Source organism: Pongo pygmaeus, chromosome 20, assembly GCF_028885625.2.
Source record: "Pongo pygmaeus isolate AG05252 chromosome 20, NHGRI_mPonPyg2-v2.0_pri, whole genome shotgun sequence".
Lineage (NCBI taxonomy): Eukaryota > Metazoa > Chordata > Mammalia > Primates > Hominidae > Pongo > Pongo pygmaeus.
This window is the reverse complement of record NC_072393.2, coordinates 57,355,635-57,376,102: the sequence shown is the minus strand read 5'-3', so window position 1 is coordinate 57,376,102 and position 20,468 is coordinate 57,355,635. Positions and strand designations below refer to the sequence as shown.

General features: G+C 43.9%; 1 protein-coding gene across 6 annotated transcripts; it reads right to left on the bottom strand.

The window, feature by feature from the left end:
* Nucleotides 1–698: 698 nt before the first annotated feature.
* LOC129020645 (myeloid cell surface antigen CD33) lies at nt 699–19,555 on the bottom strand. 6 transcript variants are annotated; one of them, XR_010124808.1, is made up of 8 exons: nt 19,480–19,540; nt 19,037–19,417; nt 18,555–18,833; nt 18,280–18,327; nt 9,341–9,437; nt 8,920–9,001; nt 4,756–5,042; nt 699–1,412 (listed from the first exon to the last, which is right to left on the bottom strand). XR_010124808.1 is itself a non-coding variant. In XM_063657205.1 (7 exons), exons 1-7 carry the CDS (start codon nt 19,514–19,516, stop codon nt 4,872–4,874), a joined length of 1,095 nt encoding a protein of 364 aa, XP_063513275.1. In that variant the 5' UTR covers nt 19,517–19,555; the 3' UTR covers nt 4,544–4,871. The 6 variants fall into 6 exon arrangements, 4 of the variants coding, with proteins under 4 accessions (XP_063513275.1, XP_054321226.2, XP_054321227.2 ...); XR_010124809.1 differs by lacking the exon at nt 699–1,412 and adding an exon at nt 2,655–2,669; XM_063657205.1 differs by lacking the exon at nt 699–1,412 and having other exon boundaries at nt 4,544–5,042; nt 19,480–19,555.
* Between the last annotated feature and the right edge of the window lie 913 nt (nt 19,556–20,468).

Here is a 20,468-nt window from a genome sequence, read left to right as displayed (position 1 = left end):
GAGACTTAAAATAGGCTTTATATAGCCGGGCGCGGTGACTCACGCCTGTAGTCCTAGCACTTTGAGAGGCTGAGGTGGGTGGATCACCTGAGGTCAGGAGTTCAAGACCAGCCTGGCCAACATGGTGAAACCCTGTCTCTACTAAAAATACAAAAAATTAGCTGGGTGTGGTGGCAGGCGCCTGTAATCCCAGCTACTTGGGAGGCTGAGGCAGGAGAATTGCTTGAATCCAGGAGGAAGAGGTTGCAGTGAGCTGAGATCGTGCCATTGCATGCCAGCCTGGGCAACAAGAGCGAAACTCCGTCTCAAAAAAAAAAAAATAGACTTTATACTTCACTTTTACTATCTTGCACGTCGGTTTTCCTCGTGACCACAGGGTCAGCCGTGTAATCAAGGTGCAAGTGAAAAGCCTGGTGCCACAAGGATATAGCTGGAAACCTGCAGGTCATTCAGTGAATCAAATCATTACCTTGAAGAATTTGGCTAGTGGCTGAGTTCACTTTGACCAGCCCCCAAGAGCTGGGGACTTGGCATGCACCAGCCACGCTGTCAAGCATTGATTCATTGAATCCTCAGGATGAACCAGTGAACTAAGTGGTGCTATTATCCCCATTTAACAGATAAGCAAATGGAAGTAGCAGGAGGTTCAGTGGTGAGGCAGGTGTTCAGATGCTGGAGATCTGACTTGAAAGCTTAAATTATTATTATTTTTTTTATTGAAGTAAAATCACATTACATACAATGAACCATGTTAAAGTAAACAACTCAGTGGCATTTAGTACATGCACAATGTTGTGTAACCACAACCTCTATTTGGTTCTAAACATTTTCATTACCCCAAAAGGAAAGCGTGTACTCACTAAGCAGTCACTGCCCTCCTTGAAGCCCCTGGTAACCACCAATCTGCTTTCTGCCTCCAGAAATATATTTCCTATTCTAGACATTTCATATCAATGGAATCATATGATACGTGATCTTTAGTATCTGGCTTCTTTCACTTGGTGTGATGTTTTCGAAGTTCATACATGTTGTAGCATGTATCCGTACTTCTGTCCTTCTTTATGTCTGAATGATATGCATTGCAGGAATGTACCAGATTTTGTTTATTCTTCATTAGTTGATGGACATTTGGGTTGCTTCCAATTTTTGGCTACTGTGAAGGAAGTGAAAATTTTAATTGCTGCCTTCTACTGCCTTCATTAAGACAATTTTAACAGATTCTAGATCCTGGGAGTATAGCTGTGGTGGAGAGATGGGTAGGAGCCTGTGGGATCCCAGAGAGGGGAGTTCCAGATTCGTCCCAGTAGTGCGAAGTTGAAGGATGCTTCATGCTGGAGAAGAACTTGTACTTGGGCCTTGAGGTATTTCATACTGTGGCCGGTGGAGCTCACAGTCCCCAGAGGAGAGGGAGCCTGGAGAAGGGAGGAGGAGGAAGAGGAGGTATAAACTCACCAGATTCAGGAAGTGGTTCAAACAGTGGCCTCTTAGAGGAACAGGCAGAGAGGAACCTAAATTGGGATCTGAGAGATTAGGGAAGGTAAGGAGGCCTGTTTCACAAGAAACCATGAATGTAGGCCAGAAATTGTGTCTTGGTGGGAGGTTAGAACTCGGCACAGGGGTGTTATGCTCTCCTTGCTCATTGAGATAGACTGAATGCTTATGTCCCCCCATATTCATATGTTGAAGCCTAATCACCAGTGTGATGGTATTTGAAGGTGGGGCCTTTGGTAGGTGATTAGGTCATGAGGGTGGAGCCCCCATGAATGGGATTAGTGCCCTTATAAAAGTGACCTCAGAGAGCTCCCTTCCCTGCCTTTCCACCATGTGAAGACATAGTGAGAAGGCATTGTCTATGAATCAGAAAATGAGCCCTCATCAGACATAGAATCTGCTGGTCCCTTGATCTTGGACTTTCTAGCCTTTAGAACTGTGAGAAATAAATTTCTATTGTTTATAAGCCACCCAGTTTATGGTAGTTGGCTATAGTAACCCAAACAAACTAAGACACCCAGGCATTGAGTACCAGGTGCCGTGACTGCAGATGGGAATCCTCACACCTCTGGATGGGAAACCTGGAAGACAACCAGGCTTAAGGAAAGATGAGTCCAGTTTGGGGTGCATTAAAAGCATGGAGGCTGTAAGTCATTCGGGGAGAGATGTGCAGGAGAATATAGGAGATTAGAGCTTAGGAGAGAGGCCTGGGCTGGAAATGTAACTTGTGAGGCCTCATGAGAGTCCAACCTTATGGTTCCCACCTGGATTGAGTTCAGGTCATTTCAAAGATTTACTGAGTACACTTCATGTGCTGTGTCCAAGACTGGACTCTAAAAATACAGGGTTAGACATAGTACAGTTCCTGACCTGGGGAAGCTGACAGTTTGGAGATCAGAACTAGATACTAACAAAGATAATCTTATAAAACTATTAATGTAAATTTGATTAAAGAGTAACATTCATGTAGAAAAGGGAACACATCACAAGTGCTTTACTAAAAAAATTTTCACGGAGTGATGACATCTGAGCAATTAGTAGCCAGATCAAAAAAAAGATCTTGGGCTAGGTGCAGTGACTTACACCTATAGTTCCAGCACTCTGGGAGGCTGAGGCAGCAGGATCGCTTGAGCCCAGGAGTTCAAAACCAGCCTGGCCAACATGGGGAGACGGTGTCTCTACACAAAATTAAAAAAATTAGTTAGGCATGATGGTTCACGCCTGTAGTCCCAGCTACTCTGGAGGCTGCCATGGAAAGATGGCTTGAACCAGGGAGGTCAAGGCTGCAGTGAGTCATCATGGCATCACTGCACTCCAGCCTGGGTGACAGAGAGATTCTATCTCAAAAACAAAACAAAAACAAACAAAAACCCTCAAAGAGGAGATCCTTACCAGAATCTCCCAGAACTCCCTAATGCCTCCTTCTAGTCATTACTAACCACCAGCCCCTGACCTCTGCCCCACTAGTCACCAGTATCTGGACTTTGAACACCAAAGATTAGTTATGTGTGTTTCTAAACCTTATATCAAGTACATCACATAGTATGTACTTTTTGTATCTGGGTTCTTTCACTCAACATTATATTTCTAAGATTCATACATGTTGTGTGGAGTCATTATTTGCTTCTTCCATTGCAGAAATAATCCATAATTTATTTATCTGTATTACTGTTGATTGGTATTGGGTAGGTTTCATTTTCAGCCATTACAATTAGTGCTGCTATGAACATTCTTGTGTATATTTGAAGAACATTTGTATGCATTTCTGTTGAGTATGCACCTAGGAGTGGTTTGTAACCAGAGGAAACCTGTGCTGCTCCAGCCCCACCTCTGACAAATGCAGGGCTGTCCCCTCCCTGACACACTCACCCTCCCTCCCCAGGATGGGGCAGGTCCCTCAGCCAGCAGTGCCCTCACTGCCCCTGCACCCTGGGCAGTTGCCTCCCATCTATGGGGCGGAGCCGCCTGGGGGTCTGGGCTGGGAGAGGTGGACCCTGGGGGGCATCCGCCACTCCCATGGGCGGGGAGGCAGAGGGGGGCACAGCCTGGCGGGGTCCGGGCTTGGCCTCCCAAAGTGTTGGGATTGCAGGTGTGAGCCACCACAACACCAGAATCTTCCATTTGTTTATCTAAAGGGTATTATGAGCTTATGGCATAATGCTTTCACCCCCTGTAATGGTTTGGGTGCTGCTGATGAATTTGGGGCTGGTTTTCTTAAACTGATTTTTATCGTTTTAATTAGGCTTTTTGGGAGGATGATTGTGAGCTTCTTTCTGCCATCTCAATTTAGACATCTACCTTTGAGGTCATTTGGAAGGATAAAAAGATGGTGCCCGATGATGACATGGTAACAGCCCTTCTTGGAAGAGGGATGTGGATTCAAACAGACAGGGAGGAATGCATCAGAATGGGGTCCATAAAGTGTAGGATGTGGCAATGGAAGAGTAGACTGAGCGAGATTCAGAGCAACATAGAATAGAGGTCAGCACACCACAGCCCGTTGGCTGCCTGTTCTGATAAATAGCATTTTGTTGAAACATGGCCATACAATTCATTTTCAGATTGTCTGTGGCTGCTTTGGTGCTACAATGGCAGAATTAAATAGTTGCAATAGAGACCATATTGCTTGCAAAACTGAACATGTTTACTATCTGGCCCTTTGCTAATACTGGTTGACCATCTCTGATTTAGAATGTCACATTGAGAAGCTTCAAATTATTCTTGTGGGTTGGGGTAATCTAGGGAACTATTTTGACTATGGTCAGCTCTGAGTTTTAGAAAATTCCCCAAATGCTAATATGTGATTTTCCCTGTAGCAGGACATAAAGAAAGCAGAAATCCGAGTAGGAGACAGGTGGGATGAAAAGGGAAGATTCAGGAGTGGAGAGAGATGATGTTGGAGGGCAAGTCAGGGAAGACATATATGGTGGGGTTTTGAGCAGCAAGTGAGATGGACATGTTACTGATCTAGTTCCAGGGATCAAATATCACTAATGACTTCTGTTCATGGGGGAAGGAACCAGTATGCACCAAACTCTCACTGCACCAGGACTGGAGTTTTCCATGTGTACCTTTATTTAATGCTCACAGCATCCCTATGAGATAGGACTTCTTATACCTACTTCACAGAGAAGAAAATGGAGACGTGGAAGGTTAAGGAGCTTGTGTGACATCATACACTTAGCAAATGAAAGAGCACAGATTTGATTCCACGACTCTCTGCTTGCAAAGTCTAAGATGATGTTAATATAGCAGGAAACTCACATAACGTCTATAAACCCATTGCCTGTGGGGTGTTAAATCTCCAAGAATCAGCCTTTGGTCCCCGACCTGTAGAGGATGTGGATCTTCTAGCTGAGCCCAATGCTCTTGTAGGTTCCTCACTGGGTCCTGACCTCTGTGTATTCGGTGGAGGTGTCCTTGGAAGGATTCATCCCATGAAAGTTGAGGGAAGCATAATGCAGCTCCTCATCCATCTCCACAGTAGGGGCGGCACCTGAACAGCTTGAGGTTTCAGTGGGGCCATGTAACTTGGACTTCTTCTGGTGTTTCTTATGGAGAGGAAAGAAGGGGGTTAGAGCAGGGCAGTGAGGAGGGCGACCGGGAGAAGGCAAAGAGGGTCAATGAAGTAAATTTGACTCTGACAGAACATTTATTCACTCTTTCATTCTTTCATCAAATGCTAATTAATTAAGGCTCTACTTATTCATTATCTAACACATGTAGCACATATTGATTGATTCCCAATTCTCTGGAATACTCACAGAGACTAATGTGGAAAAATTCTGGGCAGCTACACTGACATCATCTTTAGCAACTATTATTTTATCCATTTTACAGACCAGAAAACTAGGTCTCAGAGAGGTTAGGTAATTTCCAAAGTCACACAGCTGTTGACCCTGAACTCAGTCCCAGGTCTCTGGGACCTCCTATGTGCTGGGCACTGGATCCTCAGGAGGGAGCAAAGCAGAGCAGGGGCCCTGTGATTTCCAGTACTGCAGGGGATGAAGACAGAAACAGACTGGTAATTGCAAACTGTGACAGTGTGCAGACGAACAGGAGAGAGTGGAATGATGGAGGTCTAATAAAACCCAGCCTTTTCCTTGTTGAGCTCATGGTGTGGTAGGGAGAGCTATGGGAATGCAGTTAGTTCAAGTGGTGCAAAGCCCTACACAAATAGGGAACATGGTAGCATAAGAGATAGGAGCAGATGCTGGAGAAATGGCAAGTCTACAGGGTACAACCATTTGCTGGTGCAGGCCCATTTCTTGGTTGGGGCAGTGTTTCTCAAAAGAGTCCTTCAACTCATAGTTTCTGCCTCCTCGCCTCCCATTTTCTCTTGAACTCTCTCAGTCAAGAGATCTTCCTCCAGCAGAAAATCAGATCTGCTTTGCTGTCATACCACTTAGCTACATTCTAATAGCCATTTCTCAGATTCTATCTTACCAGACTTACCAGCATTTGAAACAAATGACCAACCTCTCTTCCATGAAGCCCCATCTTCCCTTGGCCACCAACACTAGAGCCTGCAATTTCCTGGCCATTGGCTCCTATTCATTCTCAGCTTTCCCACCATTTACACCTCATCTCCCTAACATTAAATGCTGGAGGGTTCTAGGGCTGTGTCTGTGGACCACTTCTCTTCTTTGTAGATTCACCAATTATTGGATATTGATATGGAAGCCCCCAACCTCTGTGTCTCCCACATGGATCCCTCTTCTGAGCTCCAGACACTTGCCTGCTACTTGTCATCTCTACATGGATGTCTCAGAGGCACCTCATATTTACAGTAACCAAAATAATATTTGATATACACTTGAAAATATACTTCTCCTTCAAGGATGGCAATTTTAATCATTGGCAATTTGATTTTTTAAGTTTGAATTCTGAGTAAACCACATGAACATCATAAATGGCATCTATAGACATCTATGACATCTATGGGGTCTTCTTGGACATCCATGACATCTACGATATCTGTGGACCCACCTATGACATCTGAGACACTTATCAAGCAGAGTCTGTGAGCTATCTTTGCTCATGCCTTGCATGCATCCATCACTCCACTTGAAAATACTGTTGATCCACCTTCAAGATGTATCTGGAACCCAATTTCTCCACATCAGATTCATTTTTCTTACTGGGGACTAAGTCTGAGTCAGTCATCTCTTGGCTTGATTATCTGTGTATCCTCTATTCTCTTCTATACTTCTCTTCTATACTACGTACTAGTATCTTCTCTTCTATCTTCTCTTCTGGTATCTTCTCTTCTATACTACGTACTAGAGTTTCTCACACAGCAGCCAGAGTGACTCCCACTAAAATGAGTGTCAGTTTATGTCACTCTTCTGCTCTAAACGCATCAATAACTATGATGGACTTAGGATCCTGTAATATTTGCAGCTCCTATGTCTCTTCAACTTCATTTCCTACCTACCATTGTTCAGTTCACACACCACCCCCAACACGTAACTCTGCCTTATCCACACTGTCCTACTTTGTTTCTCTAAAACGTCAGATGTGTTCCAGCCTCAGAGCCATGGTATTTGCTGCTTCCTTGATGATTCTCTACTGCTCATACTGTACTCACTTTCTTTCTGCAGGTGTTTGCCCAAAGGCCACTCTTTGGCCCCAAGGACTGACCATTCCGTTCTCCCATTTCATTTCCTGCCATAGCACTTATTTCATGTATATCTGCACTACTTATTTGTTCATTATTTTCATCCCTTTCCCCAATAAATGTTAAGCCCCCAATAGGAGGAATATTTTATATTTGTAAACTATGTGTTTATAAAAATACAGAATGGCACAAGGACCTAGAACAATTGGCAAATGGGATTATATAGATATTTGCAGAATGAATGGGTGCTGGTTGACCCTGTGTTCAAAAACTTTACTGTGGTGTTCACTTTAGTCAGAGTTAAATAAATTAAAAAAAAAATCAGAGCTTGAAGGATGCACTGGAGTTGGGCAGGTAGCTATTAGGCATATGAGGAGGAGGGGACAGCCCAGCAATGATTCTGAGATGAAAAATCTTGCCCTGCTTGAGGTGATTGAGTGGCTAATGTTGGGGGAGCATAGCGCTGAAGGGGACTCTGGTTTTCCTGCTCCAATGCCAGACCAAGTTGTTGGAATGCCAATCTTTCAGGAGAGTAGAGAAGCAGCGCATTTCAAACTTGGGAATGATGGGACAATGACCTTTTAGGGAGATAATGCTAATGTTCTGGAGAGGAGAAATGGGAGGTGAGGCTGCAGCAGAATAAGGAATAACAGAGGCTCTCGGCTCAGAAGGAGTGGTTGTGTTAAGCTGTGTTCAGAGGAAGCTCAGACATGCATCGTAGCATACTGGCACAGGAAGAAGAGATGGAGGACTGGGGCATGAGGGGGCCATGTCTCTTGTTGGGTAATGGGGACAAGAGTACCATTAGTGAGATGGAGAACTCATCAGGAGAACTATGTTTAGGGGTGTGTCAACCAAGTGTTTCTGATGTTTTGACATCTGGGGCATTGCTGACCTTTGAGAGACTGCCTCTCCCAAGGATAGTAGATTTCTAGAGCTAGTAAAGGACTTGCATACAAGTGCACCTTTCATGTGCAAACCAGTCAGTCTAAAGCCCACACTACCAGCTGGATCTTTTATTGAGCTCTTACACTCCAGGCCACAATCCTCCTTAATAAACCCAGGGCCACGTACCAGACAACTAGAGACAACTCTTATACCCCAGAGTCTGCTGAAATTGTTCTAAGTAGCCAATCATAAACCTGCCTAGCTTGCTTACCCTGTCTTGCCCATTCTTTTCCATAAAAGCCACAGAGAAGGCTCTTGTCCTATTTTCTCCTTGCTCCCTCTGCTTCCTGACTGACCCTGGTGCTTCTCCATATGGCCTTGCATGTTGTGGTGCGCCCTCTCGGGAATGGTGAATAAGAAACTATTTTTTTTTTCTTTTTTGGACAGAGTCTCACTCTGTCACCCAGGCTGGAGTGCAATAGTGCTATCTCGGCTCACTACAAGCTCCGCCTCCCAGGTTCACACCATTCTCCTGCCTCAGCCTCCCAAGTAGCTGGGACTACAGGTGCCCGCCACCATGCCCGGCTAATTTTTTTGTATTTTTAGTAGAGACAGGGTTTCACTGTGCTAGCCAGGACGGTCTCGATCTCCTGACCTCGGGATCTGCCCACCTCGGCCTCCAAAAGTGCTGGGATTACAGGTGTGAAACTGTGCCCAGCCAAGAAACTATCTTTTCAATGGCCATCATCTCCTGATCTGTTGGCCTCAACATACCTGAAAAATATTAAAACCTACACTGTTAAACAGGAGGAAAGACAATAAGCTCAGTTCTGGAAATGCTGAATGGGGCATGACTGTGGGCCACGTTGGGAGGAGGTGTCTGCAGGGCAGACTGGATGCCAGGATGCCCCATCACTCACCGGGGAGGCTGGCCCTGTGGCAGGGTGGGTGTCATTCCTGCCCACTGCTGTCCTGGCTGCTTTCCTCCTGTGGGTCTTCACTCTGATGGGAGACACCAGGGTCTTTGAGCCTGGTTTTCTCAGGCTGTGGGGCCATTGTTATGAACCTGGAATAAGGGACTTTGGCGGGTAAAGGGTGGGATTAATCCAGGAGCCCTCAAACAAGACTTAGTAACAAGGTCTCCCTCTACCTCCCACTCCTTGGATATCTGAGATCAGGGCCCTAGAATAGACCCGTGCCTAGCCCAGTGGCTACAGGCTGGATTCTGTACATTATCACACCCCCTGCCCTTTCTCCAGCCCTCACAGCCCCTCCAGGACCCTTCTACACCAGGTCCATCCTCCACCTCTGGCCCATGCCTGACCCAGAGAAAATGCTCACATGAAGAAGATGAGGCAGAGACAAAGAGCAAGCAGGGCTGTAATACCAGCTCCTCCGATGGCCCCATGAACCACTCCTGCTCTGGTCTCTTGTTTCCCTGCAGACAAAAAAGACTTGGGGTGAACTCTAATCTGGATAAACAGGTATGTGTATACCCCTTTCCAGCATGTAGAGAGGGGTGACTTCACCTCCAAAATGGGGTTTAGCTCCTAGATCTTCCCACCCATCATAGACATCAATATTGACCACGACCATGAGATGAAGTACACAGTGCACCTGACACCTCTTGTCCCACACTCTCTCCCCGGTGCACAAAACACCATCTCTCCTAGGACCCAGGTTCCTCTCCACCCTGGGTCTCTCTGAAATTAACCTCAGACATAGCCCCTGAAGGACTGTGAAGCTCTGAGCCTCTTGGATGAGAGAGAGAGAGAGAGAGAGAGAGAGAGAGAGAAAGCACTGGAATGCTGATAGGCCTTGTCTCTTCTTTCTTCCCACTGGCCCCATCACTTAGGGTCAAAGGTGGTCCTTTTGGCCTTCAAAAGGGCCTGGAAGCAGGGTGGGGCAGGGAGGTGGTTCTCAGACTTTCTTAGACCCAGACAGTTCTCCTGGACCTGCCTGGCTGTGCCTTCTAGATCGCAACACTCAGAGTCAGGTGCGTGTCTCTGAGCATCATTGTCAACAGTTTGATGACCACTACTGAGGGAACTATTCCGCTCTCACTGGGCTCACTGTCCACTGAGGGACCAGATGCCATTATTAATTGGAATAGGGTAGTGGAGAGAGCACTGGTCTTGGGACAGAGGTCAGGGCTAAGGGTTGAGGTATGGACAGTAGAAAAAAATGCCCTAAAGAGATTTTTAGGGAAGTGTGACTATTCTATATGATACTCTCATGGTGGATTCATGTCATTATACATTTTTTTAAAACCTGCAAGATGTATAACACCAAGAGTGAACTTTAATGTAAACTATGGGCTTCAGGTGGCAATGATATGTCAATGTAGGTTTACTGATTGTAACAAATGTACCACTCTGATGGGGGATGCTGATGACCGGGGAAACTATGTATAAGGGTAGAGGGCATATGGGAAGTCTTTGTACCTTCTGCTCAATTTCTTCATGAAAAATAAAGTTCATTTATAAATGCTCCCAAGATGATCAGCAACTAGAAGATTCCACTCAATTTTGCTGTGAAATGAACACTACTCTGAAAAATAAAACCTATTTAAAAAATGCCCCCATTGGAGCAAAATGGCTAACCAGAGGTGCCTGGAGCTCATCCTCCCCTGTCCCGCCAGACAGGAAAGGACCAAAGCAATGAATAAACCATAGCAAAGATTTGAGTGGAGTGTCGCAGGGAGAGTACTGTAGTGTAGCAGGGGAGTGGAGAGTTACCTATGGTAATTGGAAACCCAGGAGGGCAGCATGGAGGCACCCAAGCTTTGCAGCTCCATCTCCCCAGCCCAGATTGGTTTGTCCCAGAGACAGGAAGGATTTCCCCTTGCAGGGAAATAAGCAGAAGAATCCAACCAACCCCCAGTGCCACTGCAGATACCTACATTCCTTACTACAGGTTAATCTTACAGTCCTCACAAGTTCTGAGCACAGTTGGAAGAGCTGCCAGGAATTCACACAGCTGCATGGTTCTGGATTAGGAGCACTTGGTGTGCACTCCCAACTCCCTAACCAGCCCCTGTGGGCAAGCTGCTACAATACAGCACCATCTTGGGACCACAGCCATCTCTGGAGTGCACCCTCCTCTGGGGGCCAGTGGCCATGCACCTCTTTATCATTGTAACTCCATCTTCATTCCACTAAGCCAGCAGTAGAGGCTGAATACCACAATTAGAGCTGCATGGAGCCTGGGCCCAGTATTGGCTGGGACTCTGGCCCTGAACAGTAGAGAAACCAACCCCTGCTGACTGTACTTCCAGCTGGAGGAAAAGTTTTATAGTCCCACTCAGGGTGAACACACAATTGAGTTGGCCAAACTACCGTGCACGCTCACCTGAATGGGAGAGACCTCTGAGCCAACAAAGAGCTAATACATCCCCAGGCTGGGGAAGTGGTTATGTGCCCACACACAGGCCCTGAGAAACAGCCTTATGGTGCCCAGCCCCCTTCTGTGGACATGCCTCTGGCCTGCCCAAAGGCCACTCTCCCACAATTAGGGCCTGAGAAACAGCCTTGTGAGCCAACCCTTTTAGACATGACCCCAGGCATATTGAGCAGCTGTGTGCTTGCATTCCAGGCCTGAGAAACAGCCCCATGGGCTACCACTGGCTGGTACACCCCCTAGGCCAGCTGAGCAGTCTTACACTCACATCCCAAACCCTAGATAAAGCTCTGAGTGCTACTCCTGGCAAAAACACACCTAGGCCAGCTAAGAGTCATTCAGCTTCATCTCAGCCCTGCAAAACAGCCATGTTGGCACCTCCAGCAGATATGCCCCCAGGTCAGCCAAGTAGTTGGGCACCTGTGTCCCATTGTTTTAATTCATGACTTGAAAGAGAAATTTAACAGAGAGATGGATATTATATAAAAGAGCAAAGCAGAACTCCTACAGCTGAGAACTCAAAAAATGAAATAAAAAACCACAATCGAGAGCTTCAACAACAGACTAGGTCAAGAAGAAAAAATAATTTCTGAACTTGAAGACAGATCTTCTGAAGTAACACAGGTAGGTAAAAATAAGAGAATAAAATAGAATGAAGGAACCCTACAGGACTCATGGGACACAGCCAAGCAAATATTCACATTATGGGATTTCCAGGAGGAGAAGAGAATGGAAAAGGTGTAGAAAACATATTTAATCCAATAATAGGTGAAAACTTCCCAAGCCTTGGGAACTAGAAGGACATCCAGGTCCAGGAAGCTCAAAGTACTCTCAAAATATTCAGCTCAAGCAAGTCCTCTCCAAAGCTCATTATGCCAAATTGTCAAAAGTCAAGTAAAGAATTGTAAAAACAGCAAGGTAAAAGCATCTAGTCACATATAGGATTATCCTTATTAGACCAACAGTGAGTTTCTCAGCAGTAACATTATAGGCCAGGAGAGAATGGGATGACATACTCAAAGTACTGAAAGATAAAAAACTTACCAGTCAAAAATACTATACCCAGAAAAGCTATCTTTCAGAAAAGAAGGAGAAATAAAATATTTCATAGATAAGCAAAAACTAAGGGAATTCTAATCACTCTTAGACTAGCCTTACAAGAAATGCTCAAGGGACCAGGCACGGTGTGGTTCATGCTTATAATCCCAGCACATCGGGAGGTGAAGGCAGGCAGGTGGATCACTTGAGCTCTGTAATTTGAGACCAGCTTAGGCAAATGGCAACACCCTACCTCTACAAGAAACACAAAAATTAGCTGGGAGTGGTGGCACATGCCTGTAGTCCCAGCTACTTGGGAGGTTAAGGCAGGAAGATTGCTTAAGCACAGGAGGTCGAGACTATAGTGAGCCATGATCATGCCACTGCACTCCAGCCTGGGCTACAGAATGAGACACTTTCTCAAAAAAAAAATAAAAAATAAAAAAAATAAGAGAAGAAAAAGAAAAGAAAAGAAATGCTCAAGGGAGTCTTACAACTGGAAGTGAAAAGGCAAAAACACGTGAAATTAAAACTCACTGACAGCCCATACACAAAGAAGAAAGAGAAAGGAATCAAATCTTATCACTACAAAAAATATATATATATATCAGCCAACCACAAAAAGAAACAATAGGAGGGGAAGTAAGGAACCAGGAATATACAAAACAATCAGAAAACAATCAATGAAATGAAAATAACCTATTAATAATAATGTGTATGTAAATGGATTAAATCGTCCCATTTAAAATATATGGACTGCCTGAATGAATGAAAAGAAAATCTAGACTCAGCTTGTTGGGGTGATCAGACCCAACACCAGGCCGTGGGGGCCACGAAGTCCAGCGGAGTCAAAGGAATGAGACAAGACAACTTAATAGTACATAAAGTGAGTCCAGGGGGCTGACGCTAGTATGGAGGCTGTGAAGGCCCCGAGCTCTGGGAGCCCACACTATTTATTGGTAATCAAACAAAGAAGCAGGTGGTGAGGACGTGCGGAAGTGGGGATAGACAAGTGAGGACATGAGGACGCTGGGGTAGAAAGGTAGCAGTGCATCAAGCATAGCTGTGAAGGTTTAGCATATGCTCTGCTACTTGAAATAATAGAGGAAAAGTTCTTTTCACTCAAGATACCATCAATTTATGATCCTGGGAGAGCAAGGAGCAAGCGGCCAGCAAGTCTGGACACATTCCAGAGGCCATGAGGGGTTTTATGCCCAGAGCCCTGGATTCTTTCCAAGCCACGAGGGGTTTTATGCCCTGGGCTTAGATTGTAGTGCAGCAGGGCAGCCTTCCACCCTTAGGCACAGAGCTTGGTGTTCCATAGGCCACAAGGGGTTTGAGACCCTGGACCCAGGACATGTTCCAAGACTCTTTTACATTATGTCAGACAAGCAAGCCCTGCCTCAGCCCTTCTACCAACACAGCCATATACTGCTTACAAGAAACTTATCTCACCTATAAGACACACATAGACTGAAAAGGAAGAGATGGAAAAGGATATTCTACCCAAGTGGAAATGACAGGAAGCAGGAATAGCTGTACTTATCTCAGACAAAACAGACTACAAGTCAAAAGCTGTAAAGAGACAAAGAAGGATATTATATTATTATAAAGGGATCAGTTCAGCACTATAATATAACAACTGTAAATATATATGCACACAACACCAGAGCACCCAGATATGTAAAGCAAGTATTATTAGATATAAAGGGAGAGATAGACTCCAATACAATAATAGTTGAGGACTTCAACGCCCCACTCTCAGCATTGAACAAATCATCTAGACAAGATGAACAAATAAACATTGGATTTAAACTGCACCATATACCAAATGAACCTAAGATATTTATAGAACATTTCAACCGACAGCTGCAGAATACACATTGGTTTCATCAGCACGTGCAACATTCCCAAGGATTGACTATATGTTAGAACACAAAACAAGTGCCAAAAATTTTAAAAAATCAAAATTGGATCAAGTATCTTATTTGACTACAATTGAATAAAACTAAAAATCAATACCAAGAGAAACATTCCAAACTATAGAAATACACAGAAATGAAACAAAATGATTCTAAATGACCAATAGTGAAGGAAGAAATTAAGAATGATATTTAAAAATTCCTCAAAATAAATAAAAATAGAAATAAAATATACCAAAACCTATGGGACACAGCAAAAACAGTTTTAAGAGACAACTTTAGAGAAATAAATGCCTACATCAAACAATTAGACAAATTTCAAGTAAACCATTTAACTGTGCATTTCAAGAAACTAGAAAGCAAGAACTTTCTAGTTCTGCTTTCAAAATCAGCAGAATGAAAGAAATCATAAAGATCAGAGCAGAAATAAATGAAATTGAAAAAAAAATCAATGAACAAGTTGGCTTTTTGAAAAAATAAATAAAATTGACAATCATTAGCTAGACTAAGAAAGAGACAGAAGACATAAATTAATAAAATCATAAATAAAAAAGAAGATGTCACAATGGTTACCACAGAAATACACAAGATCTTAGACACTACCATGAACAATATGCCAACAAATTTGAAAGTCTAGAAGAAACAGATAAGTTCCTGGACACATATAATCTACCGAGATTGAATCAAGAAGAAATAGAAAACCTCAACAGACAAACAACAAGTAATGAGATTGAATGAATCATAAAAGGCCTCCCAACAAAGAAAATTCCAGAGCTGGATGGCTTCAGTGCTGAACTTTACTGAACCTTTAAAGAAAAAAATTATACCAACTCTTCTCAAACTATTCCAAAAAATCGAAGTGGAGGCAACTCTTCCTAACTCATTCTACAAGGCCAGCATAACCACGACACCAAAATCAGAAAGGAGATAATAAAAAAAGAAAACTAGAGGCCAATACCCCTAATGAACATAGATGCAAAAATATTCAACAAAATAGTAGCAAATCAAATCCAACAATACATCGAAAAGATAATATACCATGACAAAGTGGGATTAATCCCAGAAAGGCAAGAATGATTCAACATATGCAAACCAATAAATGTTACACATATATCAACAGAATGAAGGACATAAACCATATGATCACCTAAATAGTTGCAGAATAAAAAGCATGTGTTAAAATTCAATATTGCTTCATGATAGAAACTCTCAATAAGTTAGGTATAGAAGGAAAGTACCTCAACACAAAAAAGGCCATATATGACAAACCCATGGCTAACATCATACTGAATGGAGAAAAGCTGAAATCTTTTCCTCTAGGAACTGGATGTCCACTGTTGCAACTCTTATTTTACATAGTACTGAAAGTCCTAGCCAGAGCAATTAGGCAATAGAAAGAAATAAAAACCATCCAAATTGGAAAGGAGGAAGTCAAATTGTCTCTGCAAATAACATACAAAAACCTAAAGACTTGGCCAGGCGTGGTGGCTCATGCCTGTAATTCCAGCACTTTGGGAGGCCAAGGTGGGCAGATTGCTTGAGGCCAGGAGTTCAAGACCAGCCTGGCCAACATGGTGAAATTCCATCTCAAAAACAAAATAAAACAAAAAAACCTAAAGACTCTAACAAAAAAACTCTCAGAACTGATAAACGAATTTAGTAAATTTGCAGGATACAAAATCAATGCACAAAAATCAGTAGCATTTCTATACACAATGAATTAGCTGAAAATAAATCAAGAAGGCAATCACATTTACAATAGCTATAAGAGAATGAAGTATACCTACGAATACATTTAACCAAGGAGGTGACAGACCTCAATAAGAAAAACTACAAAACACTGAGGAAATAAACTGAAGAGGATACAAACAAATGGAAAGACATTCCTTCTCATCAGATGAATTAATATTGCTAAAATGATTATACTACCCAAAAAAATCTACAGATTCAAACCTGGCTCTATCAAAATATCAATGTCATTCTTCACAGAATTAGAAGAAACAATCTTAAAATTCATATGGAACCAAAAATAGCCTGAATAGTCAAAGCAATCCTAAGCAAAAAGAACAAAGCTGGAGGTATCACACTACAAGATTTCAAAATTTCAAAACTAGAAAATTGCAAAATTTCAAAAATTTAAAGATTTCAAAACTACAAAGCTGCAGTAACCAAAACAGCATGATATTGGCATAAAAGCAGAAACATACACCAATAATACATAATAGAGAACACAGAAATTAACCCACTATCTACAGCCAACTGAATTTTGACAAATGCATGAAGAACACTCATTGAGGAAAGAGCAGTTTCTTTAATAAATGATGCTGGGAAAACTGGTGCCATATGCAGAAGAATGACACTAGACTCACACCTCTCATCCTATACAAAAATCAATTCAAAATGGATCAAAGACCTGAATATAAGACACAACATTTTAAAAATACTAGAAGAAAACATAGGGGAAATGCTTTATGACATTGGTCTGGAAAAATATTTTACGAGTAAGACCTCACTAGCACAAGCAACAAAAGCAAAAGTAAATAAATGAGATGATAGCAAGCTAAAAAGCTTCTATGCAGAAAGGAAACAACCAACAGAGTGAAAAGGCAACCTACAGAATAGGAGAAAATATTTGTCAGCTATTCATCTGACAAGTGATTCATATCCAGAATATATGAGGAACTCATACATCTCAATGGCAAAGAAACCCAATCTCATTTAAAAATGGGCAAATTATCTGAGTAGACATTTCTCAAGAAAAGATATACAGATGGCTAACAAGTGTATACGAAAAATGCTCAACATCACCAATCACCAGGGAAATGCAAATCAAAACCACAATGAGGTAACATCACCCCAGTTGGGAGGACTATGATAAAAAAAAAAGATGAAAATTAACAAATGATGGTGAGGTTATAGAGAAGAGGGAACTCATATACTTTTGACCAGAATGTAAACTAGTATAACCACTATGGAGAAGAGTATGGAAGTTTCTCAAAAAACTACAGATAGAACTACCATATGATCCAGCAACCCCACTACTGGGCATTTATAGAAAGGAAAGGAAATCAGTATATTGAAGAAACGTCTGCCCCTCAATGTTTATTGCAGCATTATCCACAATAGGAAGATATGAAATAAACCTAAGTGTCCAACAACGGATGAAAAAATAAAGGAAATGTGGCATATATACGCAATGGATTATCATTCAGCCATAAAAAATGATGAAATCTTGTTATTCACTATAACATAGATTGAACTAGAAGACATTATGTTAAATGAAATAAGCTAGGAACAGAAAGTTTAATACCACATGTTCTCACTCAGAAGTGGAAGCTACAAGAAGTTGATTTCATAGAAGTAAAAAGTAGAACAGAGAATAATAAGGGCTGGGAAGGTTAGGGGAACAATGATAAGGAGACAGATTTGTTAAAGGATACAAGATTACACCTGGAAAGGAAGCATAAGTTCTGGTGTTCTATACCACTGTAGGATGACTATGGTTAACAATAATAGATAGCTTCAAATAGCTAGAAAGGGGATATTGAATGTTCCCAACAACAACGAAATCATAAATGTTCAAGATGATGGATATGCTATTAGCTTGATCTGATTACTATACATTATTAGTATGGAAACATCACTATGCCATCCATAAATATGTACTATTATTACATATCAATTAAAAATAAAATAGCCCAAGACATTCAGCGACAGGAGGGAGACAAAGAGCATTATTTGGATGGGCAAGGAGGAAGCTGCTAGTCATCCCCAAATATCCTTTTCCAAGGTGCCTGATGTCTACCTGTGTCTAACCGCAGGCCTTGCCTCTGAACATTTGACTCTGAAAGTCCAGATCTGACCAAATCTGACACAGACTCAATGTCAGTAACAGCCCCAGGCAGGGAGGCTCCTTCCTACCTGAGCCATCTCCTAGAAAGATACCAGTTGTTGGATTCTGTGGAGCATCTAGGAGAGGAAGACAGGATTTCCTTCAGTTGGGGGTAGAGATGATATAAGGGTAGGCATTTCCCCTTACTCCTGCCAGAAACCACAGAAATGCAGAAGGGACAGCGCTCATGTCCTTCTGGCTCCCGAACTCAGCCAGTCCTCCAGGACACTAAATGTCCCCAGCACCAGCCCATCCTGTCTCCCCTACACCCTCAGGGACCCCAGCATCCTGGCCCAGCACTTACAGGTGACATTGAGCTGGATGATTCTCTCCGTAGTCACACCAGCTCCAGGGAACTTCACCTGACAGATCAGGTTGGTGCCGTGGTCCTGGGGCCGTGGGGTGATTATGAGCACCGAGGAGTGAGTAGTCCTGGGGCCCAGGGAGGTGGGGGCAGCTGACAACCAGGAGAAGATCGGGGGTGTTCCCTGCTCACAGGCCCAGGGCACAGAGCAGGTCAGGTTTTTGGAGTGGCCGGGGTCTAGGGCGCCAGGGATGAGGATTTTGGGCCTGTGGGTCAAGTCTAGTGAGGAGAAGGGGGGATGCAGAATCAGGAGGGAGGGTCCAGGTGAGCGCTTGAGAGAAGACCAACCTCTGGTCAAGCTCCCCGGCTAAGCAAGACAGGCTTTACCCCTAAACCCCTCCCAGTACCAGGGTCCCATCCCAGCCCTGCCCTGCAGTACCCATGAACTTCCCTTGTGGCCACTTCGGAAGCCCGTGCCTCACCTGTCACATGCACAGAGAGCTGGGGAGATTTGTAACTGTATTTGATACTTCCTCTCTCCATCCGAAAGAAGTATGAACCATTATCCCTCCTCCTGGCATCTATGATGCTCAGGGAGCAGTTGTTCCTACTGGGATCCCCAAGGAGGCGGAATCGGCCCTGAGTCTCCTCCTGTACTTCTTGATCTAGCTTGTTTGTGGCCACTGGAGAGTCCCAGGATACAATGGCTCCTTCCCGGAACCAGTAACCATGAACTGGGGAATTCCTGGTGTGGTAGGGTATGGGATGGGAGAAAGTGCAGGGCACGAGGACACACAAACCCTCCTGTACCGTCACTGACTCCTGCACTTGCAGCCAGATATTTGGATCCATAGCCAGGGCCCCTGTGGGGAAACAAGAGTCAGCTCCGTCCAGCCCGACAACCCCCCTCCCCACAGCCACTCACCTGCCCACAGCAGGGGCAGCAGTAGCAGCAGCAGCATGTCTGAGGAAGAGGCTTCCTGGGCTTCCTGTGTGAGCAGACAAGAGGAAGGGAGTGGAGGGGAAGGGCTACAGGGCCGGACAGGAAGCTGGGGAGGAGCAGGAGACCTCAGCCCTGCATGGAAGAGGAACCTCAGACCCACACGTGCTCAGAGCTTGTCCCTTCCACACAGATTGACCCTCATGGGCCAGAGATGCCAGAGAGCCGCCCAGAGAGGGGAGGAGATGGAGCAGAATCTGAGTCTTGCCTTCTGGGACACCGGAGCCTGGACCAGTACCTCCGGGGCCATCTGAGACATGCGAACCCCATGTCTAAAGTCCTTCCATTCTGAGGTACTTTTCTATGCACAACTGTTTACACTAGGGCTGATCACTGCTGACCTGGCCCAAGTCACAGCCTCACCTAGATCCATGGGGTGATTAGTCCAGCAGGATATAGGATTCTATAGGGTCCGTGTGATTGTCTGGGGCAGAGAAACAAAGACGAGTCCTAGGTAAAGTGAAGGTGGCAGCCATTCATTTATTCATTCATTCACTAAAGATATAATGAGTGACAGAGCAGGATCACCGTCATCTCGGAGAAACACTGCCACTTTAAGTTCCAGTTCCCTTTCTAGCCTCATGCATTTCAAGGAAATCACTTCTCTGCTAACTACAAGCAACCAGAAAAAGCAGACAGTGAAACACAGATAAGACAGCTCTGGCACAGAGGGAGGTGGGGGGAGAGTCTCTTGAGTTACTGCCAAACTTCACCCTCATACAATCGGCCATAGTAAAACAGTGGGCCTTAATAAGCACATTCCTTTCCCTTCAGGTGCACTAAGATAGGGAAGCTAAAAGCAGACTCAGTGGGTATGCCTGTAGCTGCAGAAAGATGTATGGGTACAGACACACACCTCTGACTCCCAGATAAGCACAACAAAGAGACTCAGAAGCAGTCCAAGTCTCTGATAA

Coding starts and splice junctions, on each gene's coding strand:
- LOC129020645 (XM_063657205.1), bottom strand. CDS start 19,516: ATGCTGCTGCTGCTACTGCTGCCCCTGCTGTGGGCAG. Junction 18,834..19,036: donor GCTCTCTGTGCATGTGACAG/GTGAGGCACGGG, acceptor TCTCCTCACTAG/ACTTGACCCACAGGCCCAAA. Junction 9,438..18,279: donor CTTTCTAGGAGATGGCTCAG/GTAGGAAGGAGC, acceptor TTTTGTCTGCAG/GGAAACAAGAGACCAGAGCA.